General features: G+C 41.7%; 1 protein-coding gene across 3 annotated transcripts in view; it reads left to right on the forward strand.

The window, feature by feature from the left end:
* SMG6 (SMG6 nonsense mediated mRNA decay factor) overlaps positions 1-14,619 on the forward strand; it is a 225,743-nt gene that overhangs the window by 183 nt on the left and 210,941 nt on the right. For 2 of the 3 annotated variants that reach the window (XM_024565177.3, XM_053911107.1), the window contains exons 2-6: positions 2,523-4,263; positions 4,812-5,004; positions 5,486-5,596; positions 8,921-9,027; positions 9,287-9,365. In XM_024565177.3, coding sequence (XP_024420945.2) covers positions 2,523-4,263; positions 4,812-5,004; positions 5,486-5,596; positions 8,921-9,027; positions 9,287-9,365 — 2,231 coding nt within the window. Of the gene's footprint in view, positions 1-8; positions 253-2,522; positions 4,264-4,811; positions 5,005-5,485; positions 5,597-8,920; positions 9,028-9,286; positions 9,366-14,619 lie in introns of those variants that run through there. The other variant, XM_024565176.3, reaches the window with a different exon arrangement.

Consider the following 14,619-nt stretch of genomic DNA (forward strand, 5'->3'; position numbering starts at 1 on the left):
GAGTCGCACCGCCCAGCTCCTGGGCCGGGCCTGCCCGCCCCGCCTCCCTCTCCTCCTCTGCCTCCTCCCCGCTCGGTCCGCGGCGCTCCGGAGCCTCCGCCCCTTCCCTCTACTGTGGGGGCGGCGGGCCGAAGGCTGTTCTCCACGCCCTACTAGCCCAGGGTCTGTGTGTGGTCCCGCTCAACCAGCTCCGGCCCCCTTCGGACGTGTCCAACGCGAGTGTCTGCCTCCGCCCCCTTTCTTACCAAGAAGGTGACTGTTCCCCCATTGCCCCAGTCTTCTTAGACAGTCCCTGGATTCTCAGCCATCAGGAGACAAGAAAAGGCGTGGGCGCTGGGGTCTGGTGGAGGCCCGAGGGTGTTTGGTTCCTAGAGGAACCGTCCGCAGGCCTGCCCCATCACGTATTTAGCAGCGTTGGAGAGAAGGAACTGGGGAAATTGTGGAGGAAGGTTTAACAGCTTGGGACTTCCTTGCTGAACTTTTTTACCCCAAAGCAGGTTTCTGAAGACTGCGCCACTGAGGGATCCAGGACTTCAGAGAGTTGACTCTACTCTGGTTTGGCCTTGGCATGTGTGAGACCTGTTTTTATCAGAGAGAATGCTCAACTTGCAAGTTAAAGTCTCCAGGCACACCAGGAAAGCTACGAGGATTCTAGTGTCTCCCCTCTCCTTTGTTAGGCAGTGGAGTTGTGTAGAATGGTAGCTATGCTTCTGCAGACCTCTGGCCAAAGTCTATAAAATTGGTTTTCGTCGGTCAACTGAATTGAATTATTCAGGTTGTTTTCTCCCTCTGCTGTGGAATATAGTAGTAGCTCTTCGCCTTCCCTCCACTTCACCTGCATTACAAAGGCTGCTGAGGGTGATCTATTCTGGAGTTAAACTGCTTTACTTTATTCATACCTGATGAAGCAGTCTTTTAAATTTCTGATAATACTGGAGCAGTATCTTAAACATCAGAGTTTTTGTTTTCTTCTGTTTTGTTTCGCCCATATGTGTAAATGCCACAGCATGTGATACCTATTATGGGTTTGTTTACACTGAGGTTTATAGGACAATACTAGGATTTTATATAGCATTCCATTTTGTGTGCTCTGTAATCTCAGTAATCCCTGTCACTTTCCCACTGAAATATTTAGTGGCCATTTGTAGTAGTCTCTCCCCTTAATAGATAAAGGTAACAAACAAAAAGTGGAGACTTGCTTATCTGTCATTAAGTAAGTTCATGGAGCCTGGAGAGTGGCTTCTGAAGTCTTGTGTTCTTATCCTTATTTTAAAAAAAAATTATATATTGACTGTATTTTTTAAAGATTTTATTTATTTATTTTTAGAGAGAGGAAGGGAGGAAGAGAAGCATCAGTGTGTGGTTGACTGTCAGGCGCACCCCACTGGGGACCTGGCCCACAACCCAGGCATGTGCCGTAGGTTGGGAATTGAACCCGTAATCCTTTGGTTCTCAGGCTGGCACTCAGTCCACTGAGCCACACCAGCCAAGGCTATATGTTGATTTTAGATAGAGAGAGAGAAACATTGATTTGTTGTCCCACTTATTTATGCATTCATTGGCTAATTCTTGTATATGCCCTGACCAGGGATTGAACCTGCAGCATTGGCATATTGGGATGGCACTCTAACCAACTGAGCTACCCAGCCAGGGTCATGTGCTCTTATTCTTGAATGCCCTCAGTCTTTGGTATTTTAAGAGCATGTCACAATACTTTTATCATCTTCCAGGGAAAGCTCTGTTATGGAACTTTTTCCTTCTCATATTCCATCATCATAGTAGCAGTTAGCCTCAGTATTCCAATGATGATAGTCTGAGCAGTATTTCCTTGGAATAACTGTTGGCTGCTGTTAGAAAGCTGATGAGCATGAGTGAAGTTGAAGAATGTGAAAGGAACTGCTTCCAGTTTGCTTCTACAGGAGGTATATGATTGGGTAATTGGTATCCTAAAGAAGAAGATTGTTCTGGCCAAGTCCAGAGACTGGACTTGCAGTTTTTTTCTCCAGAGATGTCTAGAACCATGAGCTATTATGCATATCCTGCTTTTTCTCCCCCCGCCCCCCTTTTCCTACTAGTATGTTAAAAGGACTTAGCCACCCTGGAAAACCGTTAGAGGCAGAAGAAAAGACTAAGGGAGATCTTAGGGCTCTATAATAGAGAACAGTCTAATGCTGAAATGTTTGGAAATCTTTTATTCTGACAGTGATAGGGTAGCTTAGAGCCTTGGGGATCTGCATATGACTTGGTGACACAGTATATTTTTTTCTTGTTTCCCTATCCGGGGTGTAGGTAACTCTAACACAAGTTCTGAGCCTTGCCAGTTGCTGAACAAATACTGTAAACTTAGTAGAATTTCTGCTTCTGCAGAAATTTTCTTCCTTGTCCATCAATAATAGCATTTTGATGTGTAATTCTTGCTTGACTTTTCTATTAATTTACCAGAATGACATTTTTTCCCCTTCCCTCTTCCTTTATTCTTTTCTTCTACCCCCCCTCCCCCATCACTTTCTCCAACATCACAGAAAACATGAAGGAGCCCAGGCAACGCAAAGATAATAGGCGTCCAGATCTGGAAATTTATAAACCTGGTCTTTCACGTCTAAGGAACAAACCTAAAATCAAGGAACCCCCTGGGAGTGACGAATTTAAGGATGAAATTGTTAATGACACAGATTCTTCTGCTGTTGGAAATGGTACACAGCTCATTAAAGATGTCTGCAAGAAACTGGACAACCAACAGGAAAATGGTCCTATGGACCCAGAAAATACTCAGGCACAAGAGTCCTTTCCTAGGACTATTGGACAAGAGGATCGAAGTCTAAGAATTATCAAGAGAACAAAGAAGCCTGACATGCAGATCTATCAGCCTGGAAGGCGTTTGCAAACTGTTACCAAAGAGTCTTCTAGCCGAGTGGATGAGGAAGAAATCCTCAACCAGGTAGAACAACTGAAAGTAGAGGAAGATGAATGTAGGGGACATATAAAAGAGGAGGTTGTGAGTAAACCAGACAAAAATGAGGCACAGAAGAGCTTAAATTGTGACAGAGTAAGGACTGCAAAGGGAGAAAAAGGAAAGAGGATTGAAAAAGGGGAGGGGATGAAGAAAGTGAATGAAGACCCGGCGCAGGGGAAGCTGGGTTCTGCAAAGCGCTATTCCCGCTCAGACAAACGAAGGAACCGCTACCGCACTTGCAGTACCAGCTCAGCTGGTAGCAACAACAGTACTGAGGGGACTGGCCTGACTGATAATGGATGTCGCCGCCGCCGCCAGGACAGGGCCAAGTTGAGGCCACGACTAAAGAAGCAAGTGTCTATGTCCTCAACTGACTCCTTAGATGAGGACAGAATTGATGAGTCTGATGGGCCCAGGAGGAGCTCAGAAAGGAAGAAACATTTAGAACGAAGCTGGTCTGGCCGTGGGGAAGGAGAGCAGAAGAGCAATGGTAAAGAAAATCGAGGTACTCTTCATGTCACTTTTGATGCAGAAACCATGCACAAAGATCCCCCCGTGGTGAGGTCAGCCCGGGAAGATGTGGATAAGATAAAGCCTGACAAAGGCTTGAGCAGTGGGGGCAAAGGCTCTGAGAAGCAGGAGTCCAAAAACCTGAAACAAGAACTTCGGGGTCGTGGCCGTGGCATTCTGATTCTGCCTGCCCATACCTCCCTATCTGTCAATTCACCTGGTTCTCCAGAATCTACACCTTTGGGACCTCGGCTTTTATTTGGATCTGGTAGTAAGGGATCTCGGAGTTGGGGCCGAGGAGGCACCACTCGACGATTGTGGGACCCGAACAATCCTGATCAGAAACCTGCTCTAAAGAGCCAGACACCCCAGCTACATTTCTTGGACACTGATGATGAAGTCAGCCCTACATCTTGGGGTGACTCACGCCAGGCCCAAGCATCTTATTATAAGTTTCAAAACTCTGACAACCCCTATTACTACCCCCGGACACCAGGCCCTGCCTCTCAGTATCCTTATACAGGCTATAACCCTCTGCAATACCCAGTGGGCCCTACAAATGGTATGTACCCAGGGCCTTACTTCCCAGGCTACCCGACTCCATCAGGACAGTATGTTTGTAGTCCTCTCCCTGCCAGCGCCATGAGTCCTGAGGAGATGGAGCAGCACATGAGGAACATACAGCAACAGGAACTACATAGACTTCTTCGGGTGGCTGATAACCAGGAACTGCAGCTCAGCAATCTGCTGTCCAGGGACCGCATCAGTCCTGAGGGCCTAGAAAAGATGGCTCAGCTTAGGTATGGTATGTTCCATCCTGCTAAAGGGAAATGGGGTTAAGCTGGGAGGTGCATAGGCTCCTATGGCTGAGGAAGTTAGAAACCTTTTGGGTAAGCCACTAGGTATTATCTTTTTCATATTGATTTTTGTAAGGGAGGGGCAGTTGGGGGAAAAAAAACTGAAAATTTTGTTTTTAGTCTTAGGAATTATTATGCTTCCCACATTTTCTTTAAGGAGAAAAAAAATTAACCTTAAGAGAACATGGAATATGGAAATAGAAAGTGAAAGACTTTTCAGAATGCCAAGAAATGAACAACATGTAACTTGTGAAGATCTTATGTCAGCTGTTAAATTTAGATGGAAGCATATGGGGGGGGGAACTTTCTTAGATATAACTTTTTAAAATGGCATTCTATTGTGCAGGAAGGAAGCTAGAATGATTACTGTACCTGGTGGCATTTTGGATTTCCTACCAAGGAAGATGCTTAATTTGCAGGAAGCTCAAATCTCGGGTCTAGCCTTTTCTGTGGTGTATTTGGAGCTAGAAGTTGCATGTATTTCATTCCAGAGCTGAACTGCTGCAGCTATATGAGCGCTGTATTCTGTTAGATATTGAGTTCTCTGATAATCAGAATGTGGATCAGATCCTGTGGAAGAATGCTTTCTATCAGGTGATTGAGAAGTTCAGGCAGCTTCTCAAGGATCCGAATGTTGATAACCCAGAACAGATTCGGAACAGACTTTTGGAACTCTTGGATGAGGTAAACCATCATCTTTTTGTCCTCAGGAAAAAGGCTTCAGCATCCTGTAGTTGTGATGGATTTTTACCACCTGAAATACTATATGTTATAATAGAACATTGACAAAAACTGTATGCTCTTTTCTTAGGTTTAGGCCTGTCTTACTCCTATGGCTTCCATGAGACCATAAATTACAATTGGAGTTAGTTTTGAGCTTGGAAGCTTTCTGAATGTCTTAGCTGGGGTAGGGGAGTTTGGAGGGTGGGTAAAAGAGTGTGTGTGCAGATGTTCATATCTTTAAAACCATGGAGTGGCTTATGCTATGGATTTGTCTTTTGCTTAGTTGGTGGCCACTAAATACTGTATATGCTTCCCTTTACATCAGATGGCTGAGCTTTAGCAGAACTGTCGGTCACTTGCCCCAGTTTCTGATGGATAGACTGGGTCAGAACTTGCTGATTCAGCTTTTTATTTTTTAATTTCTTATATTTTCTCTTTATAGGGTAGTGACTTCTTTGACAGTTTGCTTCAAAAACTACAGGTTACTTACAAGTTCAAACTGGAGGACTACATGGATGGTCTTGCCATTCGCAGCAAGCCATTACACAAGACAGTAAGCCAGTTTCTTTATCTTAAATTTATTTATTCATTTGATAAGCATTTATCTAGTGTTGGTTATGTGCTAGGCACTGTACTGGGTGTTGAGGATATAAAAATGAAACACATAGTCCATTGGAGTGACAGAGTAATTAAATTGATAATTATAATGTCATAAGTACTGTGATAATGGTATATATAGAATGTTAAGGAAGTAGAACTGATTTAGATGGATGGGGTCAAGGAAAGAATCTCAGAGCCTGTCAGGTTGAGTTTTGAAATAATGAATAGGAGCAGAAGGGGCAGTTTGAATACAGGGCACAGTGAGAGAGAATCAAGCCTTGTTGGAAAAGTACAAGAAGTTCAATATGCGGGTGTCCGTAATGTGGAGTTGGGCTGTACAGGAGATAAAGTTAATGAAGTAGGAAGGGATAGATCATAAACGCTCTCTGAAGAGGTTGGGCTATATTCTGAAAGCACTGAGGAACCATTGATTTCCAACAAATGGATATTGTAGATTTGTTCTTCCAGTGAGTCATTCTGGGAAATGGATGAGTTTGGGCAAGTCTGGAGGTAGGAGAGTCAGGGTGTGGGCCTGAATAAGGTAAAGGTATTGGAGGTAGAAAAGAAGAGACAGATTGGAAAGATATAAGGGAAATAGAATTGAACTACTGGCCGACTTGGCGTGAATGATGAGTTTGGAGGCTTGAAGAGAGTCTAGGTCATCTCCCAGTTTGTGGCCTAGGAGAGTGGCTGGGAAGGAAGAGGTTGCTTCAGTTTTGGATATGCCTAGGTGGAGGAGCTTGAGAATGAACAGATGAATATTCGTTGGTCTGGAACTCAGGAGAAAGAGCTGGGCTGGTAATAATAGATTGAGGGGTCATCAATGTATAGGTGATAGTTGAAGCAGAAGTTGGGATAAGGGGAAGGCCGGACAGAAAGTGGGGTTATCAGATTTCAAGGTGGTGGTGGGTAAATTTTTCAAGTGCTATAGAATCATCAAATGCTGAGATTACTAAAAAGTGTTCATTGGATTGGATGGCCTTATCATGACTTAAACTTTAATTGGAGGTAAAGGAAACCAGATTGTAGTGAATGAGAAGTGGAACAGTACATATAATGAGAGAGTAATATAGACCATTCTTCTTATTTTATTTTATTTTACTTTATTATTCTTAGAAGGGAAGGGAAGGAGAAAGATAGGAGAGAAACATCAATGTGTGGTTGCCTCTCATGCGCCCCCTACTGTGGACCTGGCCTGCAAACCATGCATGTGCCCTGGTGGGGAATCAAACTGGCCACCCCTTGATTCACAGGCTGGCACTTAATCCACTGAGCCACAGCAGCCACAGCAATATAAACCATTCTTTTAAGAATCTTGGCAATGAAGGCAAGGAGGGGAAATAGTAGTTAAAAGAGAACATGCTCTCAAGAGATGTTTGTTTGTTTGTTTGTAGGTTTTTAAGCTGGGAGAGACTTGAGTATATTTATATGTTGAGAAGAAAGGGCCAGGGGAAAGGAAGGAGTTAAAGATTCATTAGAGAAAGAGGTGTGATTTATGGAGCAGAGGCTTCCTCTTGACTTTCTGCTCCTTCTGATGAATTGTTATGCATAAGCTCTATTACTAAATCCGTAAGTATTTACTAAGTCCCTGCTAAGTGTCAGGTGCCATTCTAAGCACACACAATTAACTCATTGTGAAACAAGAAAGCCATGATCCCAGCTCTTAGAGTTTAGAGTTTGATTACGGGTGAGTGCAGATGTTGGATTAGTAATTGCAGATGTGACTTTTGCAAAGGATGTTGTGGGGGTATATACCATAAAAGGGTTTAGAGCAGGAGTGTCAGACTCATTTTCCCCAGGGGCCACATCAGCCTGCAGTTGCCTTCAAAGGGCTGAAATAATTTTAGGATTGTATAAATGTAACTACTCCTTAACTGTTAAGGAGTTGAAATTATATTTGACCCTTTGAAGGCAACCACGAGGCTGATGTGGCCCCTGGGGAAAATGAGTGACACCCCTGGCTTAGAGAATGGGTCACAGAGGATTGAGAAAGTCACAGTTAAGCTGAGGCTGAACACCTGAGACATTAGCCAGGTGTATGTGAAGATGCAAGAATGACAACATTCTAGGGAGAGTCAACAATGTATGTGAGGACCTGAAGTGGGAGAGAGCATGGTGTGTTGGGATGGGGAAGAGTCTAGTCTGACTGAGGCTCAGTGAGTAAGGAGGGTGATGGTGCCGAAGAGATGAGCGGAGGTTAGATCATCTAGGACTTCCCTGTGAGGATAGTGGAGAGCCTTCGGCGGAATGTGTTTTTTCTTCCCCTTGTTGAGATGGCAAAGTGGCTGTAGTATGGAGACATAGCTAGTTTCCTTGGTGCTTTATTAGTTAAATACCAAGGGTTCTTGGTGTTTATTCATAGAATGTGTGGAATAGTCAGGACTCTGAAGACAGGTGATGTAGTGATGTATAACTTTACTGAGGCACTTGTTTGAGTTATGTATTAGGAGGCTGGTATGCAGGAGCTAGTTATTTAGTTAGTAAATGAGCTTCTTAAAGCTTTGTTCTTTTTTCAGGGACATGGTAATTCCTTATGTGTGGGGCGAAGTGGAATTACGTATCATGAAGTGCTGTTCCTCAGGGAGGCTTTTAGATTAGGCATATGTCTTGGGGCTGCTGAGGGTTTACTCTCTTGTTTTCTCACTGAATGACAGATGCCAAGCCCATCAGTAAGAATATATACAATACTACAGAGTCCTGTCACATTGTAGGCATTTGGTAAAGGGTACTGTTTTAGGGAATTATTTCGCAAAGGGGATTTAATGCGATAATACAATGTGGTGATATTAACAGTTTGAAGAGAGAAAGACTATAATGATAGTAGGAAGAAAACAGGAAACAATTGTCTTTATATTTGTATGTCATTTTAAAATTTGTAAAGTATATTTATTCCCTCCAGTTACCCTATGGAATAGGTATTTTTGCATTCGAATGAAGACACTGAGTCCCAGAGACCTGGTTGAGGTCACACAACAATTACATGGAGAGTCATGCCTCCTGGCTCTTATTTTCGGAATGTTCTCTTCCATTTGCCTGGGACTCAAAATAAGAATGACCCCTCTCCCTTCTGCAATTCTTTCTCAGTAAATTTTTTATCACACTGTTCCTTTTTTCTTTTTTTTTCGGCTAGTCTAGGTTAGATTGAAAACTTTTTACTTTATTGAGGACTGCTAGTGCTTTATTAGTGCTGCTCTGTCATTTTGACCCTATCCCTGTCCTTTGGGATTAAAATTAAGAATTTCTTGGGTATGCTATTAACGAATTGTTTTTCCTAAAGGTAAAATACGCCTTGATCAGTGCCCAGAGGTGTATGATTTGTCAAGGAGATATTGCTAGGTACCGGGAGCAAGCCAATGACACGGCGAACTACGGGAAAGCACGCAGGTACTTTTGCCTCTTGTACATTTGCTTCTCTCCCTATGTGGCTTTGAGCTGTGCCCTACTAAGAGCAATGGGCCACCTGACCTGCCTCTTATAGGGTGTCCCACAGGTGTCCTTATCGGTCTCTATAGTCATACGTTACTACTCCAGGGTTATATCTAATACTCTAGCTTATATCTTAAGTAGTAAGGAATAGCAGGTGATGAATTGGAAAAGAGTTGATAGGGAACTAGCATTTTTTTAAACTGTTTTTCTATTCCAGTTGGTACCTGAAGGCCCAGCACATTGCTCCCAAGAATGGGCGCCCGTATAACCAGTTGGCTCTGCTGGCAGTGTACACGGTAAGAAATCCTGTGGTCAGGGGAAGAATTCTGCAGGCAGTGTCTTAGAATATGGATTTTGATAGCATCAGCTCCTGGAGCTAGATTTCATCTGTTCAGCTAGAATACTGTAACCCAAAATATATGCCCTTATGTCTCCCACCTTCAAACCCCTTTTTTAAGAAAAAAGATTTTATTTATTTATTTTTAGAGAAAGGGGAAGGGAGGGAGAAAAAAAGGGAAAGAAACATCAGTGTGTGGTTGCCTCTTGTGCACCCCTTACTGAGGGCCTGGCCCACAACCCAGTCGTGTGCCCTGGCTGGGAATCACACCAGAGACCCTTTGCTTTGCAATCCAGTGCTCAGTCCACTGAGTCACACCACCCTGCACACAAACTCCTTTTATTACTATTACTTTTGGAGGTAAGTTGTCAGGGATCCCTCACTTAGTTGAGTCGGTATGTTATCCACTTTAACTGTACTTGAGTTCCTTGGGTAATGCTCTTGCTCCAGTCAAACCACTGCTTTTGATCAAGGCTTCTGCTCTGAACGTGTCTTGCTTCCCTTCCTTATCTTTTTGAACTAGGATACTTATTTCTAGAAGGAAAATAAAGCTCTCTCTCCCTCTCCCTCTTAAAGTCCTCAGTTAGCCCCAAATACTCAGATCCTTGTTTCCTTTCTTCATATCATTTCTTTCTTCCTCTTAGCTTTTCACATAAGGAGTCTTCTTAGCAGAAGCACAGTAAATGCCAAATCATACCTCTCTGGATCATACCAAACTCCTCTAAATGTGGCTGTAACAGGGAGAACCTTGGGATCTGACAGAGCTCCTAGTGAGGAAGCTGAATTGAAGGGGAAAGGGTGGGGGCCAATGGTAGGTATCAAAGGTTCAAGTATAAGAAGCAGCTAACATGCTCATTAGCAGGGAGAGTTTTCATAGTGCTGTAAAATTCATTGCCCAAATAATGTTGGAGTTATTCCACAAAAGATTCAAAGAAATACCTAATATTTAATTATGGATTGAAATTGTTAAATAATGTGGCTTACTGATAAACTTCCTTCAGAATCTGTTGAATCTCTCTTTGCTTTTTACCTCTGTCCTGTTCTCTTTCTGATATGTTTTTTCACACTTCTCTGTGGCTTTATTTTTCTCTCCCCTTTCTCCTTATCTGTTTTTCTTTCTTATTACTTGTCTCCTTGTCTAGTTTTTCTTCTTTGTAATTATTGAATGGTCATGTTTCTCATTAACTAGAAGATATAATTCAATTTTTTTCTTCAATTTTTTTTTGTGTGACTTAAAAAAGTTGCAGTAAAATTCACATAACTTGTAATCATTTATTTGTAAATAATCTATTATTTGTAAAAATCCAGTGGCATTTAGTACATTCACAGTACAACCATCAACTCTCTCTAGTTCCAAGACATTTTACTTCTTGATTTTTCAAGGTGTTTTTATTTGTTTTTTTAATTATATTTTATTGATTCTGCTATTACAATTGTCCCCATTTTTCCCCCTTTGTCCCCACCCACCCAGTACCCCTTACTCCCTTAGGCAATCCCCACACCTTTGTTCATATCCATGGGTCATGCATATAAGTTCTTTGGCTTCTCCATTTCCTATACTGTACTTTATATCCCAATGACTATTCTGTAACTACCCATTTGTACTTCTTAAACCCCTCACCTCTTTTACCCATTCCTCCAAACCACCCCCCACCCCCAGTCTGGCAACCATCAAAACACTCTCTGAAGCCATGATTCTGTCTCTGTTCTAGTTGTTTGCTTAGTTTGTTTTTTATATGCAATTGTTGATATGTATTTATTGCCACTTTATTGTTTATAGTTTTGATCTTCTTTTTCTTAAATAATTCCCTTTAACATGTCATACAGCCCTGGCTGGTGTAGCTCAGTGGATTGAGTGCCGGCTTGCGAACCAAAGTGTTGCTGGTTTGATTCCCAGTCAGGGCACATGCCTGGGTTGTGGGCAGGATCTCCAGTTGGGAGTGTACAAGAGGCAACCGCACATCGATGTTTTTCTCCCTCTCTTTCTCTCTCCCTTCCCCTCTAAAAATAAATACATGAATAAAATTAAAAATAAATAAAATATTTTAAAAAAACCCACAACATTTCATACAATCCTGGTTTGGTAGTGATGAACTCCTTTAGCTTTATTTTGTCTGGCAAGTTCTTTATCTGCCCTTGGATTCCAAATGATTGGGTAGAGCAGTCTTGGCCATAGGTCCCTGCTTTCATGACTTTGAATATTTCTTGCCAATCCTTTCTAGCCGGCAGAGTTTCTTTTGAGAAATCAGCTGACAGTCTTATGGGCACTCCCCTGGAGGTAACGAACTGCTTTTGTCTCACTGCTTTTAAGATTCTGTCTTTATCTTTAACCTTTTTTTTTCTTTTTTAATTTTTATATTTTTTAAAGATTTTATTTATTTATTTTTAGGAAAGGAAGGGAGAAAGTGAGAGAGAGAATATCGATGTGTGGTGCCTCTCACACACCCCCTACTAGGGACCTGGCCTGCAACCCAGGCATGTGCCGCAACTGGGAATTGAGCCAGCGACTGTTTGGTTCGCAGGCTGGCACTCAGTCCAGTGAACCACACCAACCAGGACCAATTTATGATGGTTCTGAGTGAGATGGTTCTGAGTGATGGTTGTTTCATAGTTCAGTTGTAATTTTGACGTGATTGTGCAAGGAGGCCAGCCATGTTTACCTCCATCTTTTTTCTTTTTTAAAGATTTTATTTACTTATTAACAGAGGGAAAGGGAGGGAGAAAGAGAGGGAGAGAAGCATCAGTGTGTGATTGCCTCCCACATGCCCCCTACTGAGGACCTGGCTGACAACCTAGGCATGTGCCCTAATTGGGAATTGAACTGCTACCCTTTGGTTCTCAGGCTGGCGTTCAATCCACTGAGCCACACCAGCCAGGGCGGATACAACAAATTTTATTTATTCATTCATCAGTTGGACATTTTGGTTGTTTCCACTTTTTAGCTATTGTAAATAGTGCTTTTGTGAAGTGTGTATTTGAACATCTGTTTTTGATCCTTTTGGGTCTATACCTAGGAATGGGTTCTGAGTATAGGACCCTTGCTAGGTCATATGGCAATTCTGTGTTTAACTTTTTGAGGAACAATTACACTGTTTTCATAGCTGTTGCACCCTTTTACATTCCCATCAGCAGTGTACCAGGCTTCTCTCATTGCTTCATATTCTTGACAACATTTGTTACTTTTATTTTCTTTTTTTGATTATGTCTAACCTAGTGAGTATGAAGTAATTCTCATTGTGGGTCCCCACACACACAACTTGGGGACTTTTTTCTTTAATATTTTTTCTTTTTACTTTTTTGGTCAGTTTAGATTTACAGAAAAATCAAGAAGAAAGTACAGAGAGTTCCCATATATTCTCTCAACTCCTTCCTTCCTCTCAATTTTCCTTATTATTAACTTCTTACATTAACATAGTATATTTGTTACAATTAATGAGCCAGTATTGATGCTTTATCATTAACTAAAGGCTATGGTTTACATTAAGATTCACTTTGACTATTGTACGTTCTGTGGGTTTGAACAAATGTGCAGTGACATGTATCTACCATTATAGTGTACAGAATAGTTTCACCGCCCTAAATATATCCCGTGTCCACCCTCCACCTGTTGTCTCTTTTCCCTCCCCTGAATCTCTGGCAAGCACCAATATTTTTACTGTCTCCATAGTTTTGCCTTTGCCAGGATGCCATGTAATTAGAATCATATAGTATGTAGCTTTTCAGGTTGGCTTCTTTCACTTACGTATGTATGAATTTAGTGTTATTTTCATGACTTGATAGCTCTTTTTATTGTATGGATGTATCACAGTTTGTTTATCCATTCCCCTAATTGAAGGACATCTTGACTGATTTCAGGTTTTGGGTATTATAAGTAGAAATGCTATAAACGTTTGTGTGCAGGTTTTTGCGTGGACATAAGTTTTCCGTTCACTTGGGTAAAACCAAGGAGTGTAATTACTGTACTGTTATGCTGGGAGTATACATACGTCGTTTTGGGGGAGACTGCCAAATTATTTTCCAAAGTGGCTGCGCTGTTGTGCATTCTCACCAGCAGCGGATGAGAGTTCCTGTTGCTCTGTATCCTTGTCAGCATTTGGTGTTGTCACCATTCTGGATTTTGGTCATTCTGATAGGTGTATAGGGACATGTGACGTGGAGCATCTTTTCATAAGCTTATTTGCCATTTTTGTGTCTTTTGGGAGGTGTCTGTTCTTTTGCCCATTTTCAGATTTTTAATTATTTTTAGAAGGGGAGGAAGGGAGAGAGAAACATCAGGGATCAGGCCTGCAACGTAGGCACATGCCCTGACTGGAAATTGTTCCAGTGCCCTGTTGGTTTGTGGGATGATGCCTACCCAACTGATCTACACTGGTTAGGGCCGTTTGCCCATTTTTAAATTGGGTTGTTGGTTTTCTTATTTTGAGTTTCAAGAGTTCATTGTATATTTCAGATACCAGTTCTTTCTCAGATATGTGTTTTGTGAATATTTTGTTGGCCCGTTCCTTATCTTTGCATTTTCTTAGCAGTGGCTTTCACAGAACAGAAGTTTTTAATTTTAATAAAATCCATCTTGTCAGTTTTTATTTTATGGATCGTGATTTTGGTGTTGTATCTAAGAAGTCATCGCCAAATCCAAGGTTACCTAGGTTTTCTCCTATGTTACCTTCTAGGGGTTACATTACTTAGTTTTGCATTTTACATTTTGGGTTAATTTTTGTGAAGGGTATAAGGTCTGTGTATAGATTCATTTTTTTTATATGTGGATGTCCAGTTGTTCAAACACCATTTGTTGAAAAGACTATCCTTAATCCATTGAATTGTCTTTGTTCCTTTGTCAAAGATCAGCTTACTTTATTTGTGTGGATCTATTTCTTGACTATTCTGTTCTGCTGATCTATTTATGTATTCTTAGGCCAGTACCACACTCTTTTGATTATTGTAGCTTTATAGTAAGTCTTGAAGTCAGGTAGTATCCATCTGCCAACTTTGTTCTTCAATAATATGTGGGCTGTTCTGGCTCTTTTACTGTTTCACATAAACTTTAGAATTAGTTTGTTGATACCCACAAATCCAGTGACTGTGAAGTGATATTTCATTATGGTCTTGTTTGCATTTCCCTAAGAACTGATGATGCTGAGCATCGTTCAGTGTGCTTATTGGCCATCTGGAGAAATATCTATTCAAATCTTTGCCCAATCTTTTTTAAATTAAAA

Source organism: Desmodus rotundus, chromosome 9, assembly GCF_022682495.2.
Source record: "Desmodus rotundus isolate HL8 chromosome 9, HLdesRot8A.1, whole genome shotgun sequence".
In the NCBI taxonomy this organism is placed as follows: domain Eukaryota; kingdom Metazoa; phylum Chordata; class Mammalia; order Chiroptera; family Phyllostomidae; genus Desmodus; species Desmodus rotundus.